At 49.2% G+C, this 23,537-nt stretch overlaps 1 protein-coding gene and 1 pseudogene across 1 annotated transcript; both read left to right on the top strand.

The window, feature by feature from the left end:
* The first annotated feature begins 6,115 nt into the window (after window positions 1-6,115).
* LOC102277009 (dnaJ homolog subfamily C member 8 pseudogene) lies at window positions 6,116-7,106 on the top strand (annotated as a pseudogene).
* Window positions 7,107-18,956: 11,850 nt separating this feature from the next.
* On the top strand, window positions 18,957-22,791 carry VAMP2 (vesicle associated membrane protein 2). The gene is made up of 5 exons (XM_070389444.1): window positions 18,957-19,093; window positions 19,610-19,730; window positions 20,199-20,357; window positions 20,447-20,498; window positions 21,106-22,791. Coding segments are annotated over exons 1-5 (351 nt in total). The 5' UTR covers window positions 18,957-19,091; the 3' UTR covers window positions 21,123-22,791.
* Window positions 22,792-23,537: the final 746 nt, after the last annotated feature.

Here is a 23,537-nt window from a genome sequence, read left to right as displayed (position 1 = left end):
TTTCCATGGCTTGGCTCTGTTCTATGAGCCCTAGCCGAGGGCAGAGACGGGAATTGAGCTATGGAGCGGTTTAAAGTGTACCCGCTCTCCTCCAAGGTAATGTGATGGCCAATAAGTCACTTAACCACTTTGTGCCTCGATTTCTTCATCCACTTCAACTATGTATCTCTTAGTCAACACCAGCCGCTTTGCCAATTAGCATCAAAAATAGGTTTTCATTTTATTGTGAAATTAGTGGCTTGTTAATCAGCATAAGTCCATCATGAAGAAACAAAAACTGCTGGATTCTACTTATATGAGTTCCAAGAGTTGGCTCAAATTCATAGGGATGGATGGAGAAGGCAATGGCACCCCACTCCAGTACTCTTGCCTGGAGACTCCCATGGAGAGGAGCCTGGAGGGCTGCAGTCCATGGGGTCGCTAAGAGTCGGACAAGACTCAGCGACTTTGCTTTCACTTTTCACTTTCATGCATTGAGAAGGAAATGGCAACCCACTCCAGTGTTCTTGCCTGGAGAATCCCAGGGATGGAGGAGCCTGGTGGGCTGCCATCTATGGGGTTGCATAGAGTCGGAAACGACTGAAGCGACTTAGCAGCAGCAGCAGCAGCAGAGGGATGGAATGTAATAGAATGGTGCTTGCCAAGGTTGTGGCGGGTGAGGGGGGAGGGAGGTGAGGAAAATGAGTTGTTTAGTGAGTAGTGTTTCAGTTTCACAAGGTAATAAGTGTTCTGGAGATTGGTTGTATGATGATATGAATATACTTAACCCTACCAAATTGAACAGTTAAAGATGGTTAAAATGGGGTCTTCCCTAGCAGTCTTGTGGTTAAGACTTGGCTTTCCAATGCAGGGGTATGGGTTTGACCCCTGGTCAGGGAGCTAAGATCCCACCTGTCTTGTGGCCAAAAAACCAAAACATAAAACAGAAGCAATATTGTAACATATTCAATGACTTTGAAAATGGTCCAAATTAAAAAAAAAACTTTAAAAAAATTCCTTAAAAAAATGTTTAAGATGGTAAGTTTTATGTTATGTATTTTTTACGACTTAAAAAAAAAAACAACAAAAAGATCAGTGTGGAAAAGAATTAGTCAATAAAGTTTATTAGGGATTTCCCTTGTGGTTCAGTGGTTGAGAATCCACCTTCTAAGGCAGGGGGATGCTGGTTCCATCCCCTTAGTGCTGGATCTAAGATCCCACGTGCTGCAAGGCAAAACTAGGCCCATGCTGGCAACTAGAGAAAAGCTCACATGCCACACCAAAACCCAGTGCAGAAAAAGTAAAAGGCAAGGAAAAAAAAGTTTATAAGAACTGAGTAGCCTTTTGGGGAAAATATGGATCAATACCTTATACCAATATGAATGATAGATCAAAGGTTACAGTTTGAAAAATAAAACCACAAAAGCACTTAAAGAAACTTTGACATTTCTAACCTTTTTATTTTAAATAACTTTAGATCACAGAAAACCTTCAAAAATTGTACAAATTTCCCATATACCCTTCACCCAACTTCTCCAAATATTGACATCTTGCATAGCTCTGGATAGAATTATGGAACAAGGAAGTTAGTGTTGATACAATACTAGTAACCAATCCGCAAGTCTTATTTGAGTTTTTCCAGTTTTCCTATTGATGCTTTTTTTTTTTTTTTTTCTGATTCTGGATGTAATCCAGAATTTCACATTGCATTTAGTTGTCATGTCTCCTTGCTATGCTATGCTAAGTCGCTTCAGTCGTGTCCGACTCTGTGCGACCCCATAGACGGCAGCCCACCAGGCTCCCCCGTCCCTGGGATTCTCCAGGCAAGAACACTGGAGTGGGTTGCCATTTCCTTCTCCAGTGCATGAAAGTGAAAAGTGAAAGTGAAGTCGCTCAGTTGTGTCCGACTCCTAGCGACCCCATGGACTGCAGCCTTCCAGGCTCCTCCATCCATGGATTTTCCAGGCAAGAGTACTGGAGTGGGGTGCCATTGCCTTCTCCGCATGTCTCCTTAGGCTTTTCCAATCTGAGACAGTCCTTTGGTTTTTTGTTTGTTTGTTTGTTTCCCTCTCATGACCTTGACACATCTGTAGAGTACTATTGAGTTACTTTGCAGACTGCCCCTCAGTTTGGATTTTTCCAGTGTGTTCTCATGGTTAGATTGAGGTTACACATTTTTGGTAAGAATACCACAGAAGTAAATTGTTTGGAGTGAAGAAGACTTGAACAAAATTCAAGAGTCATAAAATATTGATATGTTTAAATACATACTTAAAATGTTAAAAGTATGTATGGTAAAAAAAATAAGGTAAAGTTAAAAGGTAAATGACAGTCTAAAGGAAGATATTTATAACTCATATTAGAAAGGGCTAAATTTGATACATAAAAATGTCCTACAAATCTATAAGAAAAATAACAACTCAATAAAAATGTACAAAAAATTAGGTAGACATTTCACAGAAAAGGAAAGACAAAGAACTCTCAAGTATTTGAAGAGATAGCTGACTTTATTCACCACACGAGAAATGCAGATCATGCTTAACTTACGTCATCAATGACCAAAACAATTTCATAGAGCTGAAGAGGGTATTGGCTTTAAGTAAACAGGCCTCATCTGTTTGTTGGTGAGAGTAACAATTGGTAACACAACCCCATACCCTGGTGCCTCTCACCTTCTGAGATGGCCCACACTCTGTGTAATGAGTGTATAGATCCCTGAATAAACCTTTCATTTTTTTAAAAAAATAACACATCTACCTGAGATCAATTTGCCAATATTCCATCAAAATCACCATCACAAAAACTTAGGATTTACCCTTTGTAGGTCTACAAAGACCAAGACCTACCCTTTGACCTAGGATTTTCACATCTAGAAACTAGCCCGTCACATTGCACACAGGTAGAATCGGAATGTATATATTATTCCTTGCAGCTTTGCTTGTATTGGCAAAAGATTGGAAATGAATGTCTGTCAACAGGGGATTGGTATCATTACATAACCATGAAATACTGTGCAGCCAGGAGCAAAGTAAACTTTATACATGGTTCTGGAGCAATCTCCAAGATACTTAAGTGACAAAAGCTAGTTGCAGAACAGTTCGTGTAGTGGTCTTCCGTTTGTGTTAAAAAAGGAAAAACAAAGGAAAAAAAGAAAAAACGGAAAGCAACATGCACAGAGCATCTGGAAGGAGACAGCTACGGGGAGGACTGGTGGCTGAGTGGTGGAAGCTGGGGGACTCGGAAAAAGGGTGGGAGAGAGACTTTCTCCATCTGCTCTTTTGAACCATATTCATTAAAAAAAAAAAACAAAAAACAACCTAGTATTTTAAAAGATTGTGAGCCTGCAGCTGCTTCTGTTCCCTGTCTGGAAATGAAGCTAAGGCAGAGGCCAGCAGGGCTGGACATGGAGAAACCAATCACCGATGACATCATATAAGCACCTGGATCCTGCTGTTTCCAGTCACTCTCCAGTCATGTGAGCCCTCAGAGTCTCCTTTCTGGTTTAAGTCTGTCTGAGCTGTGTTGGCAAGTGTCTTGATCACTTGCTCATTACATCCGTCAAAAATCCCGGTGGGTGCTTCTTTTTTTCCCTTTAGTTTTATTGAGGTGTAATCGACAAACATTTCTTTCTTTCTTTTTTTTTGCTGTGCTTCATGGCTTGTGGGATTTTAGTTCCCAGACCAGGGACTGAATGTGCACCCTCAGCAGTGAATGAGCAGACTCCTAACCATTGGACCACCAGGGAACTTCCCATGCTGTGTTCTCATGAACTCTTTTCTTATATACTAGTGTAGCTCTAGGTGCCAGCATAGTGCCTGGCATAGTAGAGTGAAAGAGCCCTCATTTAATAAATGAGGAAAATGAGGCCCGAGGAGAAAGCAGCTTTCTTGAGGACATCACTCAGACAGAGAGATAGGACCAGAACCCGAGACTCCTGGCTATCAGGTCAGATCAGCTGACTCAATTCAGCAAGTGTTTGATAGAGGAGCTTGCTAACCCCAGTGAATTTCTAATGAATGGAAGGTTGCAGAATGAGAGTTTGGGATCAGGAGGCCTCTCAGGCCTGCCGTGCTGGGTTCTCCTTTGAAACACTCCTCACTGAGACCATGCTTCACTGTCATTCATTATCTACTTGCCTGTCTGGTTTCTGCAAAGAGCAGGGAGAACTACACAGATTTAAAAGACATCAGTTTATTATGTTTTATACAAAAAATTTTTAAGATATTCTATATATATATATATAAAGTTGACTAACCAACTTTAAAAAAGACCCTATCAAGGCGTTTCTCTGACCCTAGGTGTCTCCAGATGTAAAATCAAGACAATATCTACTTTGGGATTTTCCTGGTGATCCAGTGGTTAAGACTCTGCACTTCCAATGCAGGGGATATGGGTCCAATCCCTGGATGGGGAACTAAGAACCCACATGGCGTGGGGCCCTAGTTAAAAAAAAAAAAAAAAGGAAAAAAAAAACCAAAACGGTGCCTACGTCACAGGATTGACCTGTGGGCTGATTGGTCATGGGAGGTATTTACAACAATGTTCCTAAAAGCACTGTTGTAACAGTGACAGAATTGGTAACCACCTAAAAGCCAGTCCTTGGACTTACCTGGTGGTCTAGGGTGAAGACTCCACACTCCCAGTGCAGAGGACCCCGGCTGGATCCCTGGTCAGGGAGCTAAGATCACGTTCTCCCACTGGTAGCCAAAAGAAAAGAAAATCCACAGCTGGTCCTTGAGGGAACTAGTTAAAGAAACTGTGGTGAGACTTATAAGCATGGAAGATTGGCCATGAGCATTTGTCTTCTGCGCCTTCCATAACTTAAGTGGATGACGGGAGTCAGACAGGCATATGTCTACAAGGACTAAAGAAACAGTGGATTAAAAGATTTCAACAAGGCTTTGGAGGCTGGACAGTGGACTAAGGGTGTTGACAGACCCAGACCAAATAGGACATGATGCTAGAAGATCCTGGAGGTCCCCAGACTCCGGGTCAGGGCCTGGCTGAACACAGAGTGGGCTGAGAGCCTGTGTTCAGCGTATTGAGACACTCTGGTCTCCTTTATCCTCTCACATCTGAGTCACGAACACTGCCCCTCCACCTGCTCACTTTGGGGGAGGCCTTGGACTTGGGGACCCCAAGCACCACAGGGGTGAGGCTTGAGGCTAGAAATAGGAACTGCCCTCAAACCCACCCCACCCCCGCCACACACACACACACACACACACACACACGGCAGAGACAGAGAATGGGGGATGTTTTCCTCTCAGAAAACTGAATGATCCCAGAGAAAGTCTGTCACTTGTCAACATTTGGGAGTCTGCATGAAAAGGCTTCCACTGTGGTACAGCAAAGCCCAGTCAATGAGTGCCCTTCCCCTGCACGTGCACACACACACACACACACACACAGATCTTCCACTCTGCTTCTTGGTGGCTCCCTATTAAATATTAACAAGAGAACCAAGGACCAGCAGACATTTAAAAAAAGCCTCCAAAATAAAAGAGAGATTCCTCCCATATATTTCCCCCATGTATTAAGAAAGCCTACCAAGAAGTCTGGAAAAAACAGAGATACTAGGGAGCACAAGAGGGAAAAAAAAATGTCTATAATTGGAAAACTGCAGGGAAACTCAATGCATATAGTCTGATACCATTTGTATTTTTCAAGAGGAAATAAGTATCTATGTCTCTGTCTATGTTTGTCTCTGCACTGACCATTTTAGAGGATTTATAAGACTGGAGATAGCAGCTATATGGATTAGGGGTCTTGCATGGCTCAGGACAAAGGTTTGCTATACATTCTTTTGTACCTTTTAAATTTTGAATGTTACCAATTCCTTAGTTTACAATATAATGCTGAATTTTTAAAAGATAGATACAAAGAGATGCGAGAGGATCTTGCATTTTGGAAATTTTTTAAAAAGATAATCAACATCTATATTTAAGGATATAGAATAGTAGAAAAAAATATAAAACAAGAAAACTTATTTTCCCAAAAGGAGGAATACATGAACACTGCCAGAAAGTAAAATAAAAAGACAAAGTGGGGGATATTCAAGAGGACCTCAGCTTTATGTCTAGTGTTCTAATATTTTTTTGAGGAGAATGGAGTCACATTATTTGTGTAATTAAGACACTGGGGGCGGTGGTTGCTGGACCGGGGAAATGGCGGCTCCAGGAGAGAGCGGGGCTTCGGGTGGAGGAGGCAGCACAGAGGAAGCATTTATGACCTTCTACAGTGAGGTGAGACAAATAGAGAAGAGAGATTCAGTTCTAACATCCAAAAATCAGATTGAAAGATTGACTCGTCCTGGTTCCTCCTACTTCAATTTGAACCCGTTTGAGGTTCTTCAGATAGATCCTGAAGTGACAGATGAAGAAATAAAAAAGAGGTTTCGGCAGTTATCCATACTGGTGCATCCTGACAAAAATCAAGATGATGCTGACAGAGCACAAAAGGCTTTTGAAGCTGTGGACAAAGCTTATAAGTTGCTACTGGATCAGGAACAAAAGAAGAGGGCCCTGGATGTAATTCAGGCAGGAAAAGAATACGTGGAACACACCGTGAAAGAGCGAAAAAAGCAATTAAAGAAGGAAGGAAAGCCTACAAATGTGGAGGAGGATGACCCTGAGCTGTTCAAACAAGCAGTATACAAACAGACAATGAAACTCTTTGCTGAGCTGGAAATTAAAAGGAAAGAGAGAGAAGCCAAAGAGATGCATGAAAGGAAGCGACGACGGGAGGAAGAGATTGAAGCTCAAGAAAAAGCCAAATGAGAAAGGGAGTGGCAGAAAAATTTTGAGGAAAGTCGAGATGGTTGCATGGACAGCTGGCGAAATTCCAAGCCAATACGAAAGGAAAGAAAGAGAAGAAAAACTGGACCTTTCTGAGACCACCAAAAGTAAAAATGGAGCAGCATGAGTGACCGCCAAGGGTCACGGCCACAGAACCTTCCCCAGCTGTCTCCCTCCTGCTTTGAAGGACTCATTTTTTCCTCCCATTTTCACCCCAACATAGAGTAGTATTTGCTTTTTAGTCCATTTTGTTTTCAGTACAATTTAATACCGATCAAAGTAATTATTTTGTACATTGAAATGAGGGGCTCGGTTTAAAAAGAAACCTCCCCCGACCCTCACCCCTCAGACCAACTGGGACCGGAAGGTGCTGCCTTCTCTTCCCACAGCCTGTAACTTAATGTTTTGTACGTCACTGAAGTGTGATGGTTAGAAGCGTCGTGTGTAGTCTGTGGAAATCATCCAGTTAAACACACTGCTGACACTGGCGTTGCTGTGACTCCAGAGACAAGCCTGGGCCACCTTAGGAAGCCCCCTCGCTTCAGTTCCTTGCTTCTGGGTGTGGCGTCCTTCGAAGCCCCAGATCAGATGGGAAGCCCGCCGACACCCAGAGTGGTCACTGGGCGCCCCGACGTCCCTGGAGTCCGGCATGTGCTTTCCCATCTGACTGGCCAACCTGCGTGGCATGAAGCTCCAAGCCACCCAACCTGTTCACTTTCCAAAGAGCTAGCCGTGCTCCATCCCGTCCCGTGGTGTCCTTGCCTGTCTGCATTTGTTAGTGGTAATATTCTATATGTGTAATAAATTTTTATACCCTAACCAAAAAAAAAAAAAAAGACACTGGGTGGGGGGGTAATCTACGTGAAGTTCCTCACAGGCAGTAGGTACTTGGCAGTTTCCCTCCCCTCCAGGAACCCAGGGATTGGCAGGCAGCCCCGAGTCTTCCAGATTGGAGGGCAAAGTCAGAGGTCACAAGGTTTGAGGAGCTGATAGTGAGAGCGGTGGTGCTAAGCCCTTGTCCGCACTCCAGGCAGTGCTCCCTCAGGCCTGCTGCTCCTACTCCAGATTAGAAGGCCTTTTCTGTACACACTGTGTTGAGGGACACACGGTGTCTGAAATGAATTACTAGTTTGGTCAGGTTTGACTCATGTGGATGGAGCAAGTTCATGAGTCAGTGGGACAATGACCCAGCCTCCTTCAACCCCAACTTCAAAGTCAGTTGTTAGAAAAGGAAAAAGCCATAAAAGAAAACCTTTATTAAAGGTCTCCTTCACGTCGCCTACATCAGAACCATTGGAAGTGCTTGTTAGAAGTGACCCTGGGCCTCCTCCCACATCTTTTGAATGAGCCCTGGGAGTGGGGCCTGGAGATTGATCTGGTGAATGTAGAAGCTAAGATCTCAGTTAATACGAATATATTGATTTTTCTTTTGGTTCAGTGTATCTGGGTCTTGCAGATACACTGCTTGCAGAAAACATTCTCTTAGTCATTTTCAGGTGAACTTAGTCTCCCCACCCCGCCTCTTCTCCTGCTTCCACCACTGATCTAAATTTGGGGAGTACCTTAGCACCATAGCATAGATGGGGTGAGTGGGGAGGGCTGCTCAATGAGAGTCCTCTCCTCCTGATAAATCATCCTGGGTCCCCGCCTCCGTGGATCATATGCGCTCTCATTTCTATCCTGCTGCTGCTGTCCCCAGAATCCAACAGTAAGAGCAATGTGCCAGTTTTCCAAGCCACACTCAATGGCCTTGGCTCCCCCAATGTATTTGAGTTCTGTCCCTTCCATATCCCCTGGACTTGGCTGTCCGGGAATGAGAATGACCCCTAAACCTGTGTCTAACATCTTGTCTAATCCTCCACTAGTTGCTCCCCTGCTAGGGTAGGGTGCTGAGGCTGGGTGGGGGTGGGGAGTTCTGCCTATTTATACCTCCTTTCAACCTCACCTGAGACCCAGAAGCGGTGGCTTCAGAACCTAAAAGCCTGAAATTTAGTATCTTTGTTCTCTGACTAAAAAGTAGAGTAGTTGCAGAGCCAAAAACCATGAGCTATCCTCCCACAGCATCATCTGAGATCATCAGGGGAGTTGCTCTTTTCTTCCTTTTCACAGAGGCTGAGCCACCCAGACATTCCGTGTCAGTGTCTGAGGACCAGGGAAGTGGCTGTACCAGGGACAGGGAGGGAGCTGAGAACATCTTATCTTAGATCTGCTGAGTCCTCACACCCAACACACACTCCTGGGGTTCACTCACCTCCCCCAGACAGCTGGGAAATGACACCTCTGGTGACACAGCCAGTCCCAAGCTTCTGCTGGGAGGGGGTGGGGTGCAGCTCCGGGGAGGTTGTCATACCCCAGGCCCTGGGAAGCCTGGGTTGGGGAGGGGAGAAGCAAGCTCCTGTTTGTCTCAAGACTATGGCCATCAGCCCCCTTTGCCCCCTTCCAGGAATGCAGTGACACCCTTTTGGGCTGAAGAGGAAAAAAAAAAACTAAAATAGTTGCTTAAGTTTACTGCTATGCTTACTGCTCACCACTTCTGCTTCTGTAAACTGGCCTGCTTATGGCTGCTCACCACCTCTGCTTCTGTGAACCGGCCTATGTGTTAGCCAAACTGCTTAGGTGGGAAAGTCACTAGGACTGGGAAGCCCGCACTCTGGAGGCCACACCTCTGAGCCCGCACAGGTGCTGAATAAACCCTGCTGCTCTCCATCTCCAAGTGTTGCTTGTCTTTTTCCGTCACCGCGGTGCATTGGCCGGGAAACTACAACTGAGCTGGTCCCTTGTGCCACCCTTGTCAGGGAACCAGAGGAATCACTGGCCCTGTGACAGATAGACAGGTGCCAACCTGCTGTCAGAGACTGACCCTCACACTGCAGATGGTGACTGCAGCCATGAAATTAAAAGACACTTGCTCCTTGGAAGAAAAACTATGACCAACCTAGCGAGCATATTAAAAAGCAGAGACATTACTTTGCCAACAAAGGTCCATCTAGTCAAAACTACTGGTTTTTCCAATAGTCACGTATGAATGTGAGAGTTGGACCATAAAGACAGCTGACACCAAATAATTGATGCTTTTGAACTGTAGTGTTAGAGAAGACTCTTGAGAGTCCTTTGGACAGCAAGAAGATCAAACCAGTCAATCCTAAAGGAAATCAGTCCTGAATATTCATTGGAAGGAATGATGCTGAAGCTGAAGCTCCAATACTTTGGCCACCTGATTCGAAGAACTGACTCACTGGAAAAGACTCTAATGCTGGGAAAGATTAAAGGCAGGAGGAGAAGGGAACAACAGAAGATAATATGGCTGGATGGCATCACCGACTTGATGGACATGAGTTTGAGCAAGCTCCAGGAGTTGCTGATGGACAGGGAAGCCTGGTGTGCTGCAGTCCATGGGGTTGCAAAGAGTCAGACACGATTGAGTGACTAAACTAAACTGACCCTCACACTGGCTGCGTCGGCCATGGCCCACGCCGCTTCCCGCACAGACTTAGCAGGAGAGCAGAAGCTGGTTCCAGAACAGGATGTCAGATGGGTGAGTGCCCTGGGGACATCTGCCCGAGTCAGGACCCTCCATATGGCAGAAGAGGAGCCTGATCACCTCCCAGTGACCAGAGGGTCACTCAGAATAGGATTTATTCCCTCGGGTGGTCTGTTAATCCTGGTGTGCAGTGGATGTGTGCTTGTGTTGAACGAGAGCCTGTGCACCACCGTCTTTGACTACAGAGCCTGAGTGAGTTCCAACCTGTAATTCCGCAGTGACCTCATACAGCTTAGGGCAGCACCAGTCTCTGGGGGATCTAAACTCTCCCTGTGAGGCTGGTCCAAGTCAGGGGCTTATACTGACCTGTCAATGCTAAGAGGAGCCTAAATCTCCACGAGGGGGGTGGCCAGGCAGACAAAAGTGAGTGTTTCCCTTTGTTCATTGTGGGGCACCACCACAGGGTGGGAACTCTCACTTAATGGGCAGTTCGACCTCAAAACCTACTGTTTTAAAATGCATGATTAAAAATGTTAACAAAGGATTCTCTGGAGAATATGGTGTGAAACTAACCCCTGGAAAGCTGCGCACTCTTTGTACCCTAGAGTGGCCCTCCTTTGGTGTCGGATGGTTCCCACAGGGGACTTTAGATGTGCCCACTGTCCGAGCAATATAGAGTTGTGACCTAAGACCCTGGCCATTCAGACCAATTTCCATATATTGACCAATGATTAGAAATCGCCCAGCTAAGGCCTCCCTGGGTTCGGTTCTGTATGACAAGTCAGGGGCAATGTAAGGTTCTTGTGGTTCAATCGGAAAAAAAGGCTTCACGCCAGAAAAAGGAACTGCCTATCCTCCAGGGCGAGGCTGAAGACATGCCTCCAATGCCCCCACCTTACGTCCCTACAGCTCCCCTGCCTGGAGCGGCTGATCTGCATTTAGCAGACAGTCCACCTTCTTCCGTTTGACCTCCTCCTCCTGATGCTCCTGAAGCCCCAACGACCAGCCACCCCAGGGCCAGTGAGCAGGCATCTCCGGTCAGCTCAAGGGGCAGCTGCCCTAACACTTCAAATGCCTCTAAGAGAGACCCAGAGACTGCAGCGTATTGCCCCTGATGGGACTCTACAAGAGAGGAGAACTGTCTTCTACCACCAACCATTTTCCACGACTGATCTTCTCAACTGGAAGCATCATACCCTCCTCATACTCTGAAAAACCTCAGGTGCTGATCCATTTCCTAGAGTCATTTTCCAGACTCATCGCCCCACCTGGGTGGACTGTCGGCAGCTTCTCCTCACCCTGTTCAACACCGAGGAGCACCAATGAGTCGTGACAGAGGCTCGGGAATGGCTCCAGGGGGTCAATTAGAGGTGGAGAACTGGTATGGGAGGCCTTCCCAGAAGAAGAGCCCCATTGAGACCCCAACACCAAGGGAGGGAGAAAACCGGCTGGACAGGTATCGACAGGCCCTCCTATAGGGAGTAAAAGCCAGGGCTAAGAAACCTACCAACATGGCCAAGATCACTGAGGTGCTGCAAAAAACCAGATGAAAGCCCGGCTGACTTCTACGAGAGGTTATGTGAGGCCTTCACCCCTTTTGATCCTGAAGCCCCTGAGAACCAACGGATGATAAATGTGGTCTTTGTGGGACAGGCCCAATCAGACATCAGGAAGAAATTACAGAAGTTAGAAGGGTTTTTACAGGAAAAAAATGCCACAGAACTGCTAGAAATAGCTAACAAAGTTTGTTGATCGTGACCAAACAGCATGGCAAGAAGCAGAAAAGAGGATGAAGCAAAAAGCTGCACTCTTGGCAGCTGCCCTTTCAAAGCCTGCACCCCAGCGGGGCCACCTCATAAGTCAAAAGGCCCAGACCTGAGAAAGAGGAACTCCCTCAGCCACGATCAGTGTGCCTATTGCAAGGAGAAGGGACATTGGAAGAATGAGTGCCCCAGCCACCCTGAGAAGAAAACCAAAGCAGCAGGCCTGCCGAGCCAATATCAACCCGAGCCACCCAGTGCTAATCTGATCAGGCTAGCTGGAGCAGAATCCGACTAGAGAGGACCAGGCTCTCTCCAACTGGGCCCCCGAGAGCCTATGGTCAGAATTCAAGTAGGGGGCCATCCAGTGGACTTTATGGTGGATGCCCGTGCTGAACATTCGGTGGTCACTCAACAAGTAGCCCCCTTCTTGGGAAAGGAAACCACTATCATTGGGGCCACAGGCGCTCAGACCCACAGGCCCTTCTGTGGTCCTTGACGATGCCAATTAGGGGGCCATGAAGTAGTATTGGGATTCCTCTACCTATCTGACTGCCCTGTCCCCTTGATGGGAAGAGACCTGCTTGCCAAGATGGGGGCCCAAACTTCCTTCTCTGCCAAAGGGTCAGCCCAGCTAAAATAAACAGGACCGCCCTCATCTTTGATTATGACTCTTGCAGTATGGAGAGAAGAATGGTGCCTGTATTCCTCCCCTCCAGAAGAGAGGACCATTCCTCCTGAATTAGAGACTGGATACCCACTAGTTTGGGCCAAGGAGAATCCCTCAGGCCTAGCAAACATCACACCCCCATCCTGATTGATCTCAAACTGGGAGCTCAGCCTGGAAAACTGTGACAGTATTTGACTCCCTGAGAGGCCCAACTGGGAACCCAGGCTCATTTAGACAGACTACTCCAACACAGACTCCTGATAAAATGCCAGCCACTCTGGAACACCCCATTGCTGCCTGTAAGAAAGCTGGGGACACACGACTACCATCTGGTTAAGGACCTAAGGGCTGTAAAAGAGTCAACAATTACTCTGCACCTGTCAGTGCCTAATCCGTACACCCTACTAGGACTGATCCCCTCCACAACCAAATGGTTTTCCTGCTTGGACTTAAAAGATGCCTTCTTCCACCTCTGTGTCGCACCTGTCAGCCAACCACTATTTGCCTTTGAATGGGAAAATGCACATACAGGAAACAAGGAACAGCTCACTTGGATAAGGCTTCCTCAGGGCTTCAAGAACTCCCCTACTCTCTTCAGCGGAGACTTGGCTGCTGACTTGGCTAAATTTCCTGGACAAGATTTAAGCTGTGCCCTGCTGCAATATGTCAATGACCTTCTGCTGGCCAGCACAACACAGGCTCAATGCCTAGAAGGAACAAAGGCCCTCCTCTCCCTGTTAATGGAAGCTGGGTACCAGGTATCAAAGAAAAAGGCATAAATCTGTAAAAGACAAGTCAAATATCTAGGTTTTAGCATCATGCACGGAGAAGGCAATGGCATCCCACTCCAGTACTTTTGCCTAGAAAATCCCATGTACGGAGGAGCCGGGTAGGCTGCGGTCCATGGGGTTGCTAGAGTCGGACACTACTGAGCAACTTCACTTTCACTTTTCACCTTCATGCATTGGAGAAGGAAATGGCAACCCACTCCAGTGTTCTTGCCTGGAGAATCCCAGGGACAGGGAAGCCTGGTGGGCTGCTGTCTCTGGGGTCGCACAGAGTCGGACACGACTGAAGTGACTTAGCAGCAGCAGCAGCATCATGCAGGGCCAGCGGATGCGGAGAACTGAAAGGAAGCAAGCAGTTTGCCCCATCCCTAACCCTACCACTCGGCAGAAGGTCTGTGAGTTCCTGGGAGCAGCAAGGTTCTGAAGGATATGGATCCCTGGATTTTCAGACTTGGCCAGACCCCTATATGAGGCTCTAAAAGGAGAAGAAAAGGCGCCCCTTAAGTGGGACCAAGCCAGGAGGCAGCGTTTCAAACAGTTAAGGCCAAACTTTCCGAGGCCCCAGCCGTAGGACTTCCTGATGCAACCAGAGAGTTCAACATCTTTGTTCATGAAAAGAGCAGAATGGCCTTGAGAGTCCTAACCTAAGAATTTGGATCTTGGTAAAGGCCAGTGGCCTACCTGTCTAAACAAATTGACTTATTCACAGCCGGATGGCCACCCTGCCTCTGAGCACTACCGGCCAACACCTTACTGGTGAGGGAAGCTGACTGGGGCAACACTTCAATGTTAAGGTCCCACACTCAGTTGTAACCCTGTCAGATTACAGAGGCCATCATTGGCTCACACATGCACAGATGACTCAGTATCAAGGATTACTATGTGAAAGTTCGCCAGTAAAACTGGAAGTTGTACAAATTCCAAACCCAGCTACCTTCCTACCAGACGAAGCAGGGCCCTTGGACCACAGCTGCTTAGAAATACTAGATGAAGTATATTCTAGCAGACCAGACGTGACTGATAAACCACTCCAAAACCCAGACCTGGTCCGATATACTGATGGTAGCAGCTTCATGGAGACTGGGAAAAGGATGGCCAGGTATGCCGTGGCGTCTGACTCTGAAGTGGTAGAGGTAGAGGCGCTTCCTCAAGAATGGTCAGAGCAGAGAGTGGAGTTGTGGGCATTAATCAGGGCGTGGAAACTCAGCCAAGACTGGTGAGTCAACATCTACACAGACTCACGGTATGCTTTCGCTACTCTACATTTTCACGGAGCCTTATAAAAGGAAAGAGGACTCCTTACTGCAGAAGGAAAGGGGATCAAGAACCAAGCTGAAATCTTGAAGCTCCTGGAGGTAATATGGGGATTGAAGGAAGAAGCAGTTATCCACTGCAAAGGTCACCAGAAGAGGGGGGACCCAGTGGCTAAAGGGAATGCCACGCCAATGCAGTCACCAAGCAGGCTGCCTGAGGGCAGCCGCCAGACAAACCAAAAGTCCTGTTAGCCCAGGAAATATCAGTTGCCCCCAGGTACTCTCCCAAAGAGGAGAAATGGATAAAAACGGAAGTGGGAACCAAGGCCAAGACGGGATGGTAGATCACACAAGACCACCAAGTCTATATTCCAGGGCAGCTACCCTACAAGCTGGTCCACCAACAACATGAACTGACCCATATGGGCAAGACTGCCTTAGAGACCTTGCTGCTGCTGCTGCTGCTGCTAAGTCGGTTCAGTTGTGTCCGACTCTGTGCGACCCCACAGATGGCAGCCCACCAGGCTTCCCCGTCCCTGGGATTCTCCAGGCAAGAACACTGGAGTGGGTTGCCATTTCCTTCTCCAATGCATGAAGGTGAAAAGTGAAAGTGAAGTCACTCAGTCGTGTCCGACTCTGTGCAACCCCATAGACAGCAGCCCACCAGGCTCCCCCATCCCTGGGATTCTCCAGGCAAGAACACTGGAGTGGGTTGCCATTTCCTTCTCCAATGCATGAAAGTGAAAAGTGAAAGTGAAGTCGCTCAGTCATGTCTGACTCTTAGTGAGACCTTGCTAGGCGGGTACTATCTCATCACTCGCCTCCCCACACTCTGCTCTTCTGTCTCCCAGCGATGTGCAACCTGTTTACAATACAAAGCTCACCAGAGGCCTAGTAGGCCAGCAGGGACCTAACATTGTGGACTATCCCCATTTGAGGATTTGGAAGTGGACTTCACTGAAATCACTCTGAGTCAAGGACTCAGATACCTTTTAGTTTTTATCTGCACCTTTTCGAGGTGAGTAGAGGCCTTTCCTAACTGAGTTGAAAAAGGAAGAGAAGTAACCAAGGCACTCCTGAGAGACATTGTCCCCAGATATGGAATGTCTCTGACCATAGGGTTGGACAATGAACCGACATTTGTAGTCAAGACAGTACAACAGGTGGCAAGGGCTTTGAAGACCCAGTGGAAATTGCAGACTGTTTACCATCCCCAGAGTTCAGGGAAAGTAGAGCACATTAACTGAACCCTCAAACAAGCCCTAGCTAAACTATGTCAGATGAGCTTACCTTGGGTAGACATGTTAGCCTTGGCCCTCTTGAGGGTGAGATGCTCAACCCAGGCAGGGCTAGGACTCTCACCACTTGAAATCCTGTATGGACTATGGTCCCTGCTAGTTAGCTTAAGGGGAGATGCCAGAGAACTGAGGGACTACATAAGCAGCTGCAAGGGTTAGGACACACCATCTTTCAAATATGTAAGTAGGTAATATAGAATTTTACACATATCCTTATGCATAACAGTACATCTCCACCAACCAGGGGACCAAGTATGGGTAAAGGACTGGAGAAAAGAGCCTTTAAAACACATGTAGAGAAGGCCCTATTCTGTAATCTTAAGCACCCCTATTGCTCTCAAGGTGGCAGGAATATATGTTTGGATCCATCACTCCAGAATCAAACCTGCAGGCCCAACCGATAGCCGAGGGAAGTGGGAAGCAGCCCTCAATCCAGAGGAACCCCTGCACCTGACCTTGCGAAGAAGGAAACAATGACCCCAAAGCCCTGTTCTGGCCACACTGGAAACTGGTCAGTCAAAGTTATGGCTGAAGCTTGAGGAACTGGCAGGACTGGCGAACAACAGATGTACTGGTTATTAATTGGACTGGGATTCCTCCTACTTATTTGAAACAGGACTCTACTCTGTGTCTCCCCTTGAGTGGCTTATCATTCAGAAACTTTCCTTCTGCTTTGCCTACCTCTTCATAGCTCTTATTTTTTGGAGTCTCCTCCTACTGTGATCAGCTTAAATATGAAAACAGCGTATTTTTGCCTTATAGTTCTGTTAATTTGTAAAATCCCCTCCTCATCTGAGAGTTAGGATGATGGTTGTGAATGTATGGAATCTACCATGAGGAGAAACAGGTCCAATAATTCACTTACTATACGTACTAACCAGCCACATGTTATAGTTCAGCCTCTCCATACACTAGGGAAGGGAAACATTACTGGAAGGGAATAATTAAAGCCTGCAGTGTGAAAGGCCAAACGTGCTATGGATCCCAAGACAGATGGCCTGCTGGACTTGACAGACTCATTCTGGGATGTCAGATGGGGGCAGGAAACAGAACCAGGCTAGGAAGGAAGGAGTTAAAGAGATAGTTAAACGGAAAGGCCTTAACAGACATAGCTAAAAATATCAGAAAGACTGCCCATGTCCCAGTTCAGAACTGGAAGGGATGGGACATAAACGGCCTCTTCAGAGGATGGTTCTCTTGGCTAGGAGGAATTAAGACAATTATCGGGGTAGTCATGGTCATGCTCGCTGGATGCGTGCTTATTCCTTGTCTCATGCCCCTCCTAGTCAGCACTGTAAAAAGTTTCATAGAGACAGGTGTTGAAAGAAAGATAACCACTCAGTTACTACATATAAGAGGATACCAGCAGTGAGCAGATGATGATATTCTCTGAGGCTGCAGATGCACCCTGAGTATCAAGAGGGAGGAATGAAGAGAAAAAAAATAAACTAAAATAGTTGCTTAAATTTATTGCTATGCTCACTGCTCACCGCTTCTGCTTTGGTAAACTGGCCTGCTTATTGCTGCTCACCACCTCTGCTTCTGTGAATGGGCTTGCTTGTTGTGTCAGCCAAACTGCTTAGGCGGGAAAGTCACTAGAACCCATAAGCCCGCGCCATATAAAAGATACCCAGAACAAAGCCCAGGTGCTCAGCCTCTGGAGGCAACTCCGACTCCGCTGTGCCTGCACCAGTGCGGAATAAACCCGGCTGTTCCGCATCTCCTCATTCCTTCGCCACGGTTTCTCTAACAGGGCCACTGGGCCTCATTCTTCACTCTTGAGGCTTGTCTTGTCACAACCCACTGGACAGGCAGCTCATTTACACCCGTCGTCTCCTTCCTGAGGGGCCACTCCTGCTGGAAAGAGCACGGTGGGTAGGTGGGAGATGCTGGGCCGGTTTAGAGGACCTAAACAGAGACCAGGTGTGGAAAGGGCTGTGGATAATTCCCTACCATGTCTTACATCTAGCCATTTAACAAATATAGGTATAGACTAGACACACCTAATACATTTTGGGTCTAGAGGTAGGACAGGAGCTGTTATGTCACACCCATGAGCCTAATCCTTAGGTAAAGTAGTACCAAGTCCCTGGGTACCGCCGGTGCTGCCCTTGCCCACTTACTCTCCTTCCCGCTAAAGAAAAGCCGAAAAAACAAAATAAAATGCCTAAGTCTTGTCTTTTAGCCCGGTGCCTGGGATCAGAGGTTGAGCCCTCTTCCGGCTGCCAGGATAGCTACTCAACTCTGGGTCAGAGCTAGGTTTCCGCCAGTCTGCGGCCACCACATGAAGCGGCCCCACCGGGCAGCCTCGTGCCCTCCTCCCGGGTTCCCAAGCTTGCCCCACCTCAGTCAGGCCTCGCCTGCCAAGGAACCCTGGTATGAACCTCAGTTGCGAGGAGGGGGTTGCTATCACGGTTCCCAGACCTTCTTTTGGATATCCACTCGCAAGGCAGAGGGTTGAGGATCAATTCCCACCACTCCCAGGATCCCAGCTATTCACATTGCCTCCGACCTGCACTTGCCCCTTCTGATTTCCAACCCCCCTGCCCCTTCCAAATGCTCAAGGCTGCTCAACCCGCACTGGGACGTGGGGGCAGGCTGGGACCTGGGGCTGCGTGGGGTGCGGACAGGTTGAGGGCTTTCACCGAGGAGGAAGATGTGTTTGGGGCTGAAGGGCGCCTTAAGGGCCAGGCGGTGGGGGCAGGAGGACGGCGAGGACGACGGGGAGGGCTGGGGTCAGACCCGGTGGGCTCGTGGTGGGTGTAGGGAGCCCGGCCCCCAGGCTCAGGGTTCGCACGCAGCGAGGGAGACTGAGGCCCTGCGGCGCCGAACCCGCCACCTGGCAGGCCGCGATCCCCGCCCTCGGCGCCCCGCCCCCGCGGCCCGGCGGCCGACTAGTGGCCCGCCGCGCCCCGCCCCCGCCCGCAGTGCCCGGATGTGGGTGACGTGCGGCCGCCATCTTCCCGTCCCGGGCAGCCAGCGCCAGTCGGAGCCAGCTCGAGCCGCCGCCGCCGCCGCCGCCGCCATCACTGCCGCTGCCAAGTCCTCCGTCCGCTGCCCCCGCCATGTGAGTCGGCGCCCGCGCCTGCACCAGGTGGCCGGCACTGGCCGCCGCCCTTAGGCCCGGGCCTAGGGAGGGCCCGGGGTTCGACTAGCGTCCCCCACGCGCCCCGCGTCCCGAGACCAGGCCGGCGCCTGTGACTGCGCGCGGGCATCAGGAGAGCCCCGCGTCCCGGGTTGGCCGCACGGAGGCCGATCGCGGGAGGGAGCGGACTCCCCGTCTGGCCACTCCGCCTCTGTCATCGCTGCTGGGTCCACCCCGGACCGTGTCTGTGAGGTCGCCCTCATTTGACAGGCGGGGAAACTGAGGCCCGAGGGGGAGGGGGCCTTCCTCAAGGTCACGCAGCAGCTCGCCTGCGGGGCCGGACGTAGGCCGGGGCTCGCATCGAGTGGCTTTCTTCCCGGCAAGAAGGAAGGGAGGGACGGATGGAGGGACGGATGGAGGGACAGGCGAATGGGCGGAGCCCTGGCTGCGGGGCCAAGGGCTGCAGGCCTTGGTTCTTAATCCGCCCCTGCCCCTCAGGTCGGCTACCGCTGCCACCGCCCCCCCTGCCGCCCCGGCTGGGGAGGGAGGCCCTCCTGCGCCCCCTCCAAACCTCACTAGTAACAGGAGACTGCAGCAGACCCAGGCCCAGGTGGATGAGGTGAGTAGGGGTGATGGTGTCAGAAACAGTGGGAAGGATCCTGAGGGTTGACAAACCGGTACGGGGGTCCATCTTGGGTTGGGGGTGATGGCAGTTCATGTTTGGGTACGAAATATACCATGGTCCGTCCTTGTCAGCATGCAAGTACGGGAGGGCCCGTGGGGATGTTGGTCTGGCTAACCTGGGGTGTTTTCACCCTGGGTGGATGCTCTGGTGAACGGCAGGCTGCTTGAGGCTCGGGAAATAGAGGGTGGTGCTGTGATATCTGAGCGGTCTGGCTACCACATGCACCTGCTGTGTGCTGCTTGCATTTCTCTGGTGTGCTAGGCATGTTCTGTATATGTCCTTGGCATGTTAGCCAGGCCACATGGGGATGCCTGTTCCCTGTGTGAGCTCATGGTGGGTGGAGGAGTGCCCTTTGAGATGGGCCTTGGCACACACCCCCCTGCCTTGTGGGCCTTCACCCAGGTGGTGGACATCATGAGGGTGAACGTAGACAAGGTCTTGGAGCGGGACCAGAAGCTGTCGGAGCTGGACGACCGTGCCGACGCCCTCCAGGCGGGGGCCTCCCAGTTTGAAACTAGTGCAGCCAAGCTCAAGCGCAAATACTGGTGGAAAAACCTCAAGGTAAGGGTGGAGGCAGGCGGGAGGATAGGGAGGAGGGGGGTGAATGGAGTATCCTGGTCTGTCTCACTGAGCCTCCCTCTCATCCCCAGATGATGATCATCCTGGGAGTGATTTGCGCCATCATCCTCATTATCATCATCGGTGAGTAGGGTGGGAGTGGCTAGGGCCCTTTCATGGAGAGGGTTCCCCTGCGGTTTCTGGGTTTTGAAGGTCATTAACCTAGATTTTAGTATTCAGCAAAAAGCATATATGGTTGCCAACAGCAGTTCTGATTCATCTAGAGCCCCAAACCTTGAAGTTCTTTAGCTTGCACTTTGCCTGATTCTGGGCAATTTCTGTTAAGATTTTCAAAAACAGGAAAGCTGGTGGATCCCCAAGGCTCCCTTGAGGCCCTGTTAGGCCTAAGAGCATAATAGACTGGGAACCTGGAATTGGGGAGTGGGAGAGCAGCAGAGACCGAGGGGCTTGAGAAACAGCTGGGAAGCAAACCACCCCATTGTTTGAGAGCTGTGCTCTCAGAGGATTAGGGGTCTGTGGCCCCAAGGCCATACCATGGAGTTGAGGAGACCTTGGAACCGATCTGTATAGCCTCCTTGCTTTACAGATGAAGAACCAGAGGCCAAGAGGGGAAGGGATGTCACCTAGCTGGGAGGTGGGGAAGGTGGGAGCAGGGCTGGGCTGACACACTGCTTTCTCTCTTTCTCTTCCTCCATTCTCCGTCTTCTTCCTTCTCTTTCCCTCTCCACAGTTTACTTCAGCTCTTAAACCCCTGAGGAGCCTGCCCTGCCCAGAGAAGGGCCTCTCCCCCCAACCCCCAGCCGCTCCTCCACCTCTCAGCCATATCTTCCAGCCCCACCTCCCCCGGATCCGTGTGTGTGTGTGTCGTGTGTGTGCCCCCTTGTAAATAGCCAGCTGTTATTTATACATATATAATATTATATATATTTGGTCTGTTTGTAGTTTTATTACTAGAAGATTTTTTCCAGTTGTCCTTAACACCCCTTCCTGAGGTTCCCATCACCTCCTTTTCCTCTTTCCCTCCTTCCCTTTCCCTCTCTTCCTGACCAACCCCAAGTCCCCTTCATTTGCATCTGCTATGCAATAGTCCCTCTTTCTCTCCTTCCCTTGGATTTAGCTGATCCTTCCTCCCACCCTGGCCTTCCCCATACCTCCACCCCCCCACCCCCCATACAAAAAAGACAAAAAGCAACCGTCCAGGCTTCCCTAGGTGCATTTTCTTTGCATCATTGGGAGGCTCTGAGACTGGTCCCTCTTGGTCCTAAGAATCCCATGGTCTTCTGGGAGCTTCCAGCATGTTAATTAGCATCCATTTGCCTACTGACATCCCTTTTGGTTTCCTTTCCCTCATCACTTTTCTGTTCAGTCTTTCAACCTGTGTTTCTTTTTTACTGAGGATTTAGTCCCTGTTGGTCCTTGTATCACACTTTCATTTGCATGACATTACTTGCAGGTGGTGGGGAGCCTGGGCTTTTGGGGAGCCAGGCTGTTCTGGCCCCCAGAATCACCCCCTCCAGCCCCTCTAGTCCAGTTTGCATCCCCATCCCAATTTTCCAAACCTCTTGTCCCTCCTTTCCCTCCCCCCAGCTGGTGTGTAAGTGTATTGGAGTTCAGTGTGTTATGATGGACCAATAATTCTGCCACTTGGAGTCTCTCCCCACATTCCTGCTCCCCAGTTTTCATGTGGGGTGCTCGGTTGACATTCCCACGAGGTCTCCCTCCCTCCTGTCTGCCTGATCTGCCTCCTCCTCCTCCCATCAGGAGAGTTGGGGGTTGGCCACAATCCGATCTGTTTTGGGAGAGGTGGCTACAGTGTGTGAGGGGGTCATCACTGCCTTGGGGAGGATGGGGCAGGGCATCATCCCCCCAAATCCTGCCTGAAATCTCTGGTCCCACCCCTGCTGGGGGGTGGATTGAAAACCCTTCCTCATATGGGGGGTGTTACCCCATCACTGCCCAGCTCCTCTGACTGCCCCCTTGAATTTAGGGCGGGGGTACTAGTCACTGCCAATATGCATATGGGACTTGCTGGAAGATGGGGATTCTTGCCCCTCTCCAGGGCGGTCAAGCCCAGAGAGAGCTGTCTCCCTCTTAGGTGAAGTGATAAAGGAACGGTCTAATGTCTTTTTAAATGGCACAATTTTAGGGGTCTGAGGGTGAATTCCCTTAACCTGCCACTGGAGGGGACCCCCAAACTCTTTCTTCTCCCCACACTTGAGGTTTTTGTGTGGAGGGGGAGCAGGAAGATCTAAGCTGTGGTGTGAAAGGGTAGGGAGAGATGCTGGGGGTGGGGGTGCTGTGTTCTAGACCCCCCCATATTATCCCAGTATCCCCTGCCCCCCTTCCCTCACCCCATGCCCCCAATTCTGTGGCGCATCCAGATTGTGAAAATGTACAATAAATGTGTAATGAGTAACCAGGTGATGTTCTAAGATCTTTTCTTAACCAGTGGGAAGCATATTGGATCTGCAGGTACAACCGGAACGTTGAGAGGATACATCTGGAAGAGACAGCTTTGCCAAGGGGCCTGACCTTGGGCAGGGCAGGGCAAAGGCAAAGTATGATTCTCAAAGTAGCCACGAGGGGGCACAAGGAGTTGGTAATAGAAAATGTTCATGATCCCAGTGTCAGCATGGTAAACCCTGACACTGGAAACCTGGAAGCATGGCTTCCCAGCTTTCCCTGCTCTCCCTTCCCTGAGGGCATACTCCACTGTTTACTGGATCCCTTTCTACTCCTTAATTAACTCTCAGATGCTTTCAGTCTCTTCCGTGGTCATTTATTCCTAGGCCTGAAGTAGATGGGCAGCCATGAAATTTCTCTCCCTCATTCTGACTAGCACAGTGCCAGCATCCAGAAGGAGTTCATAAATACTTACTGAACAAAACCTCTCAGGGAGACCCAGCCAAGTGTGGTGTGGAGCTGACTAGATGGCCTGCTACTCCTGTGCTCTGTTGTGGGACTGGTTACCTTGTACACTATACTGAACTCCTTAACTTCCAGCTCCGTAACACATGATGTGGCACCCTAGCATCCCTGCCCACAGGCACTTTAATAGTACGTGGAGAGTGCTGGGTAAATTCTGGAGGGCCCACTTTTCTGGGCTGCAGCATGAGGATTCAACAGCACAGGAAACTTAGTGTTTCCCAGACTTCTGGGCTC

The sequence above is a fragment of the Bos mutus genome, chromosome 19 (genome assembly GCF_027580195.1).
Source record: "Bos mutus isolate GX-2022 chromosome 19, NWIPB_WYAK_1.1, whole genome shotgun sequence".
NCBI classification, from domain to species: domain Eukaryota; kingdom Metazoa; phylum Chordata; class Mammalia; order Artiodactyla; family Bovidae; genus Bos; species Bos mutus.
The sequence above is the reverse complement of the archived record's forward strand: the minus strand, read 5'-3'. Positions and strand labels throughout refer to the sequence as shown.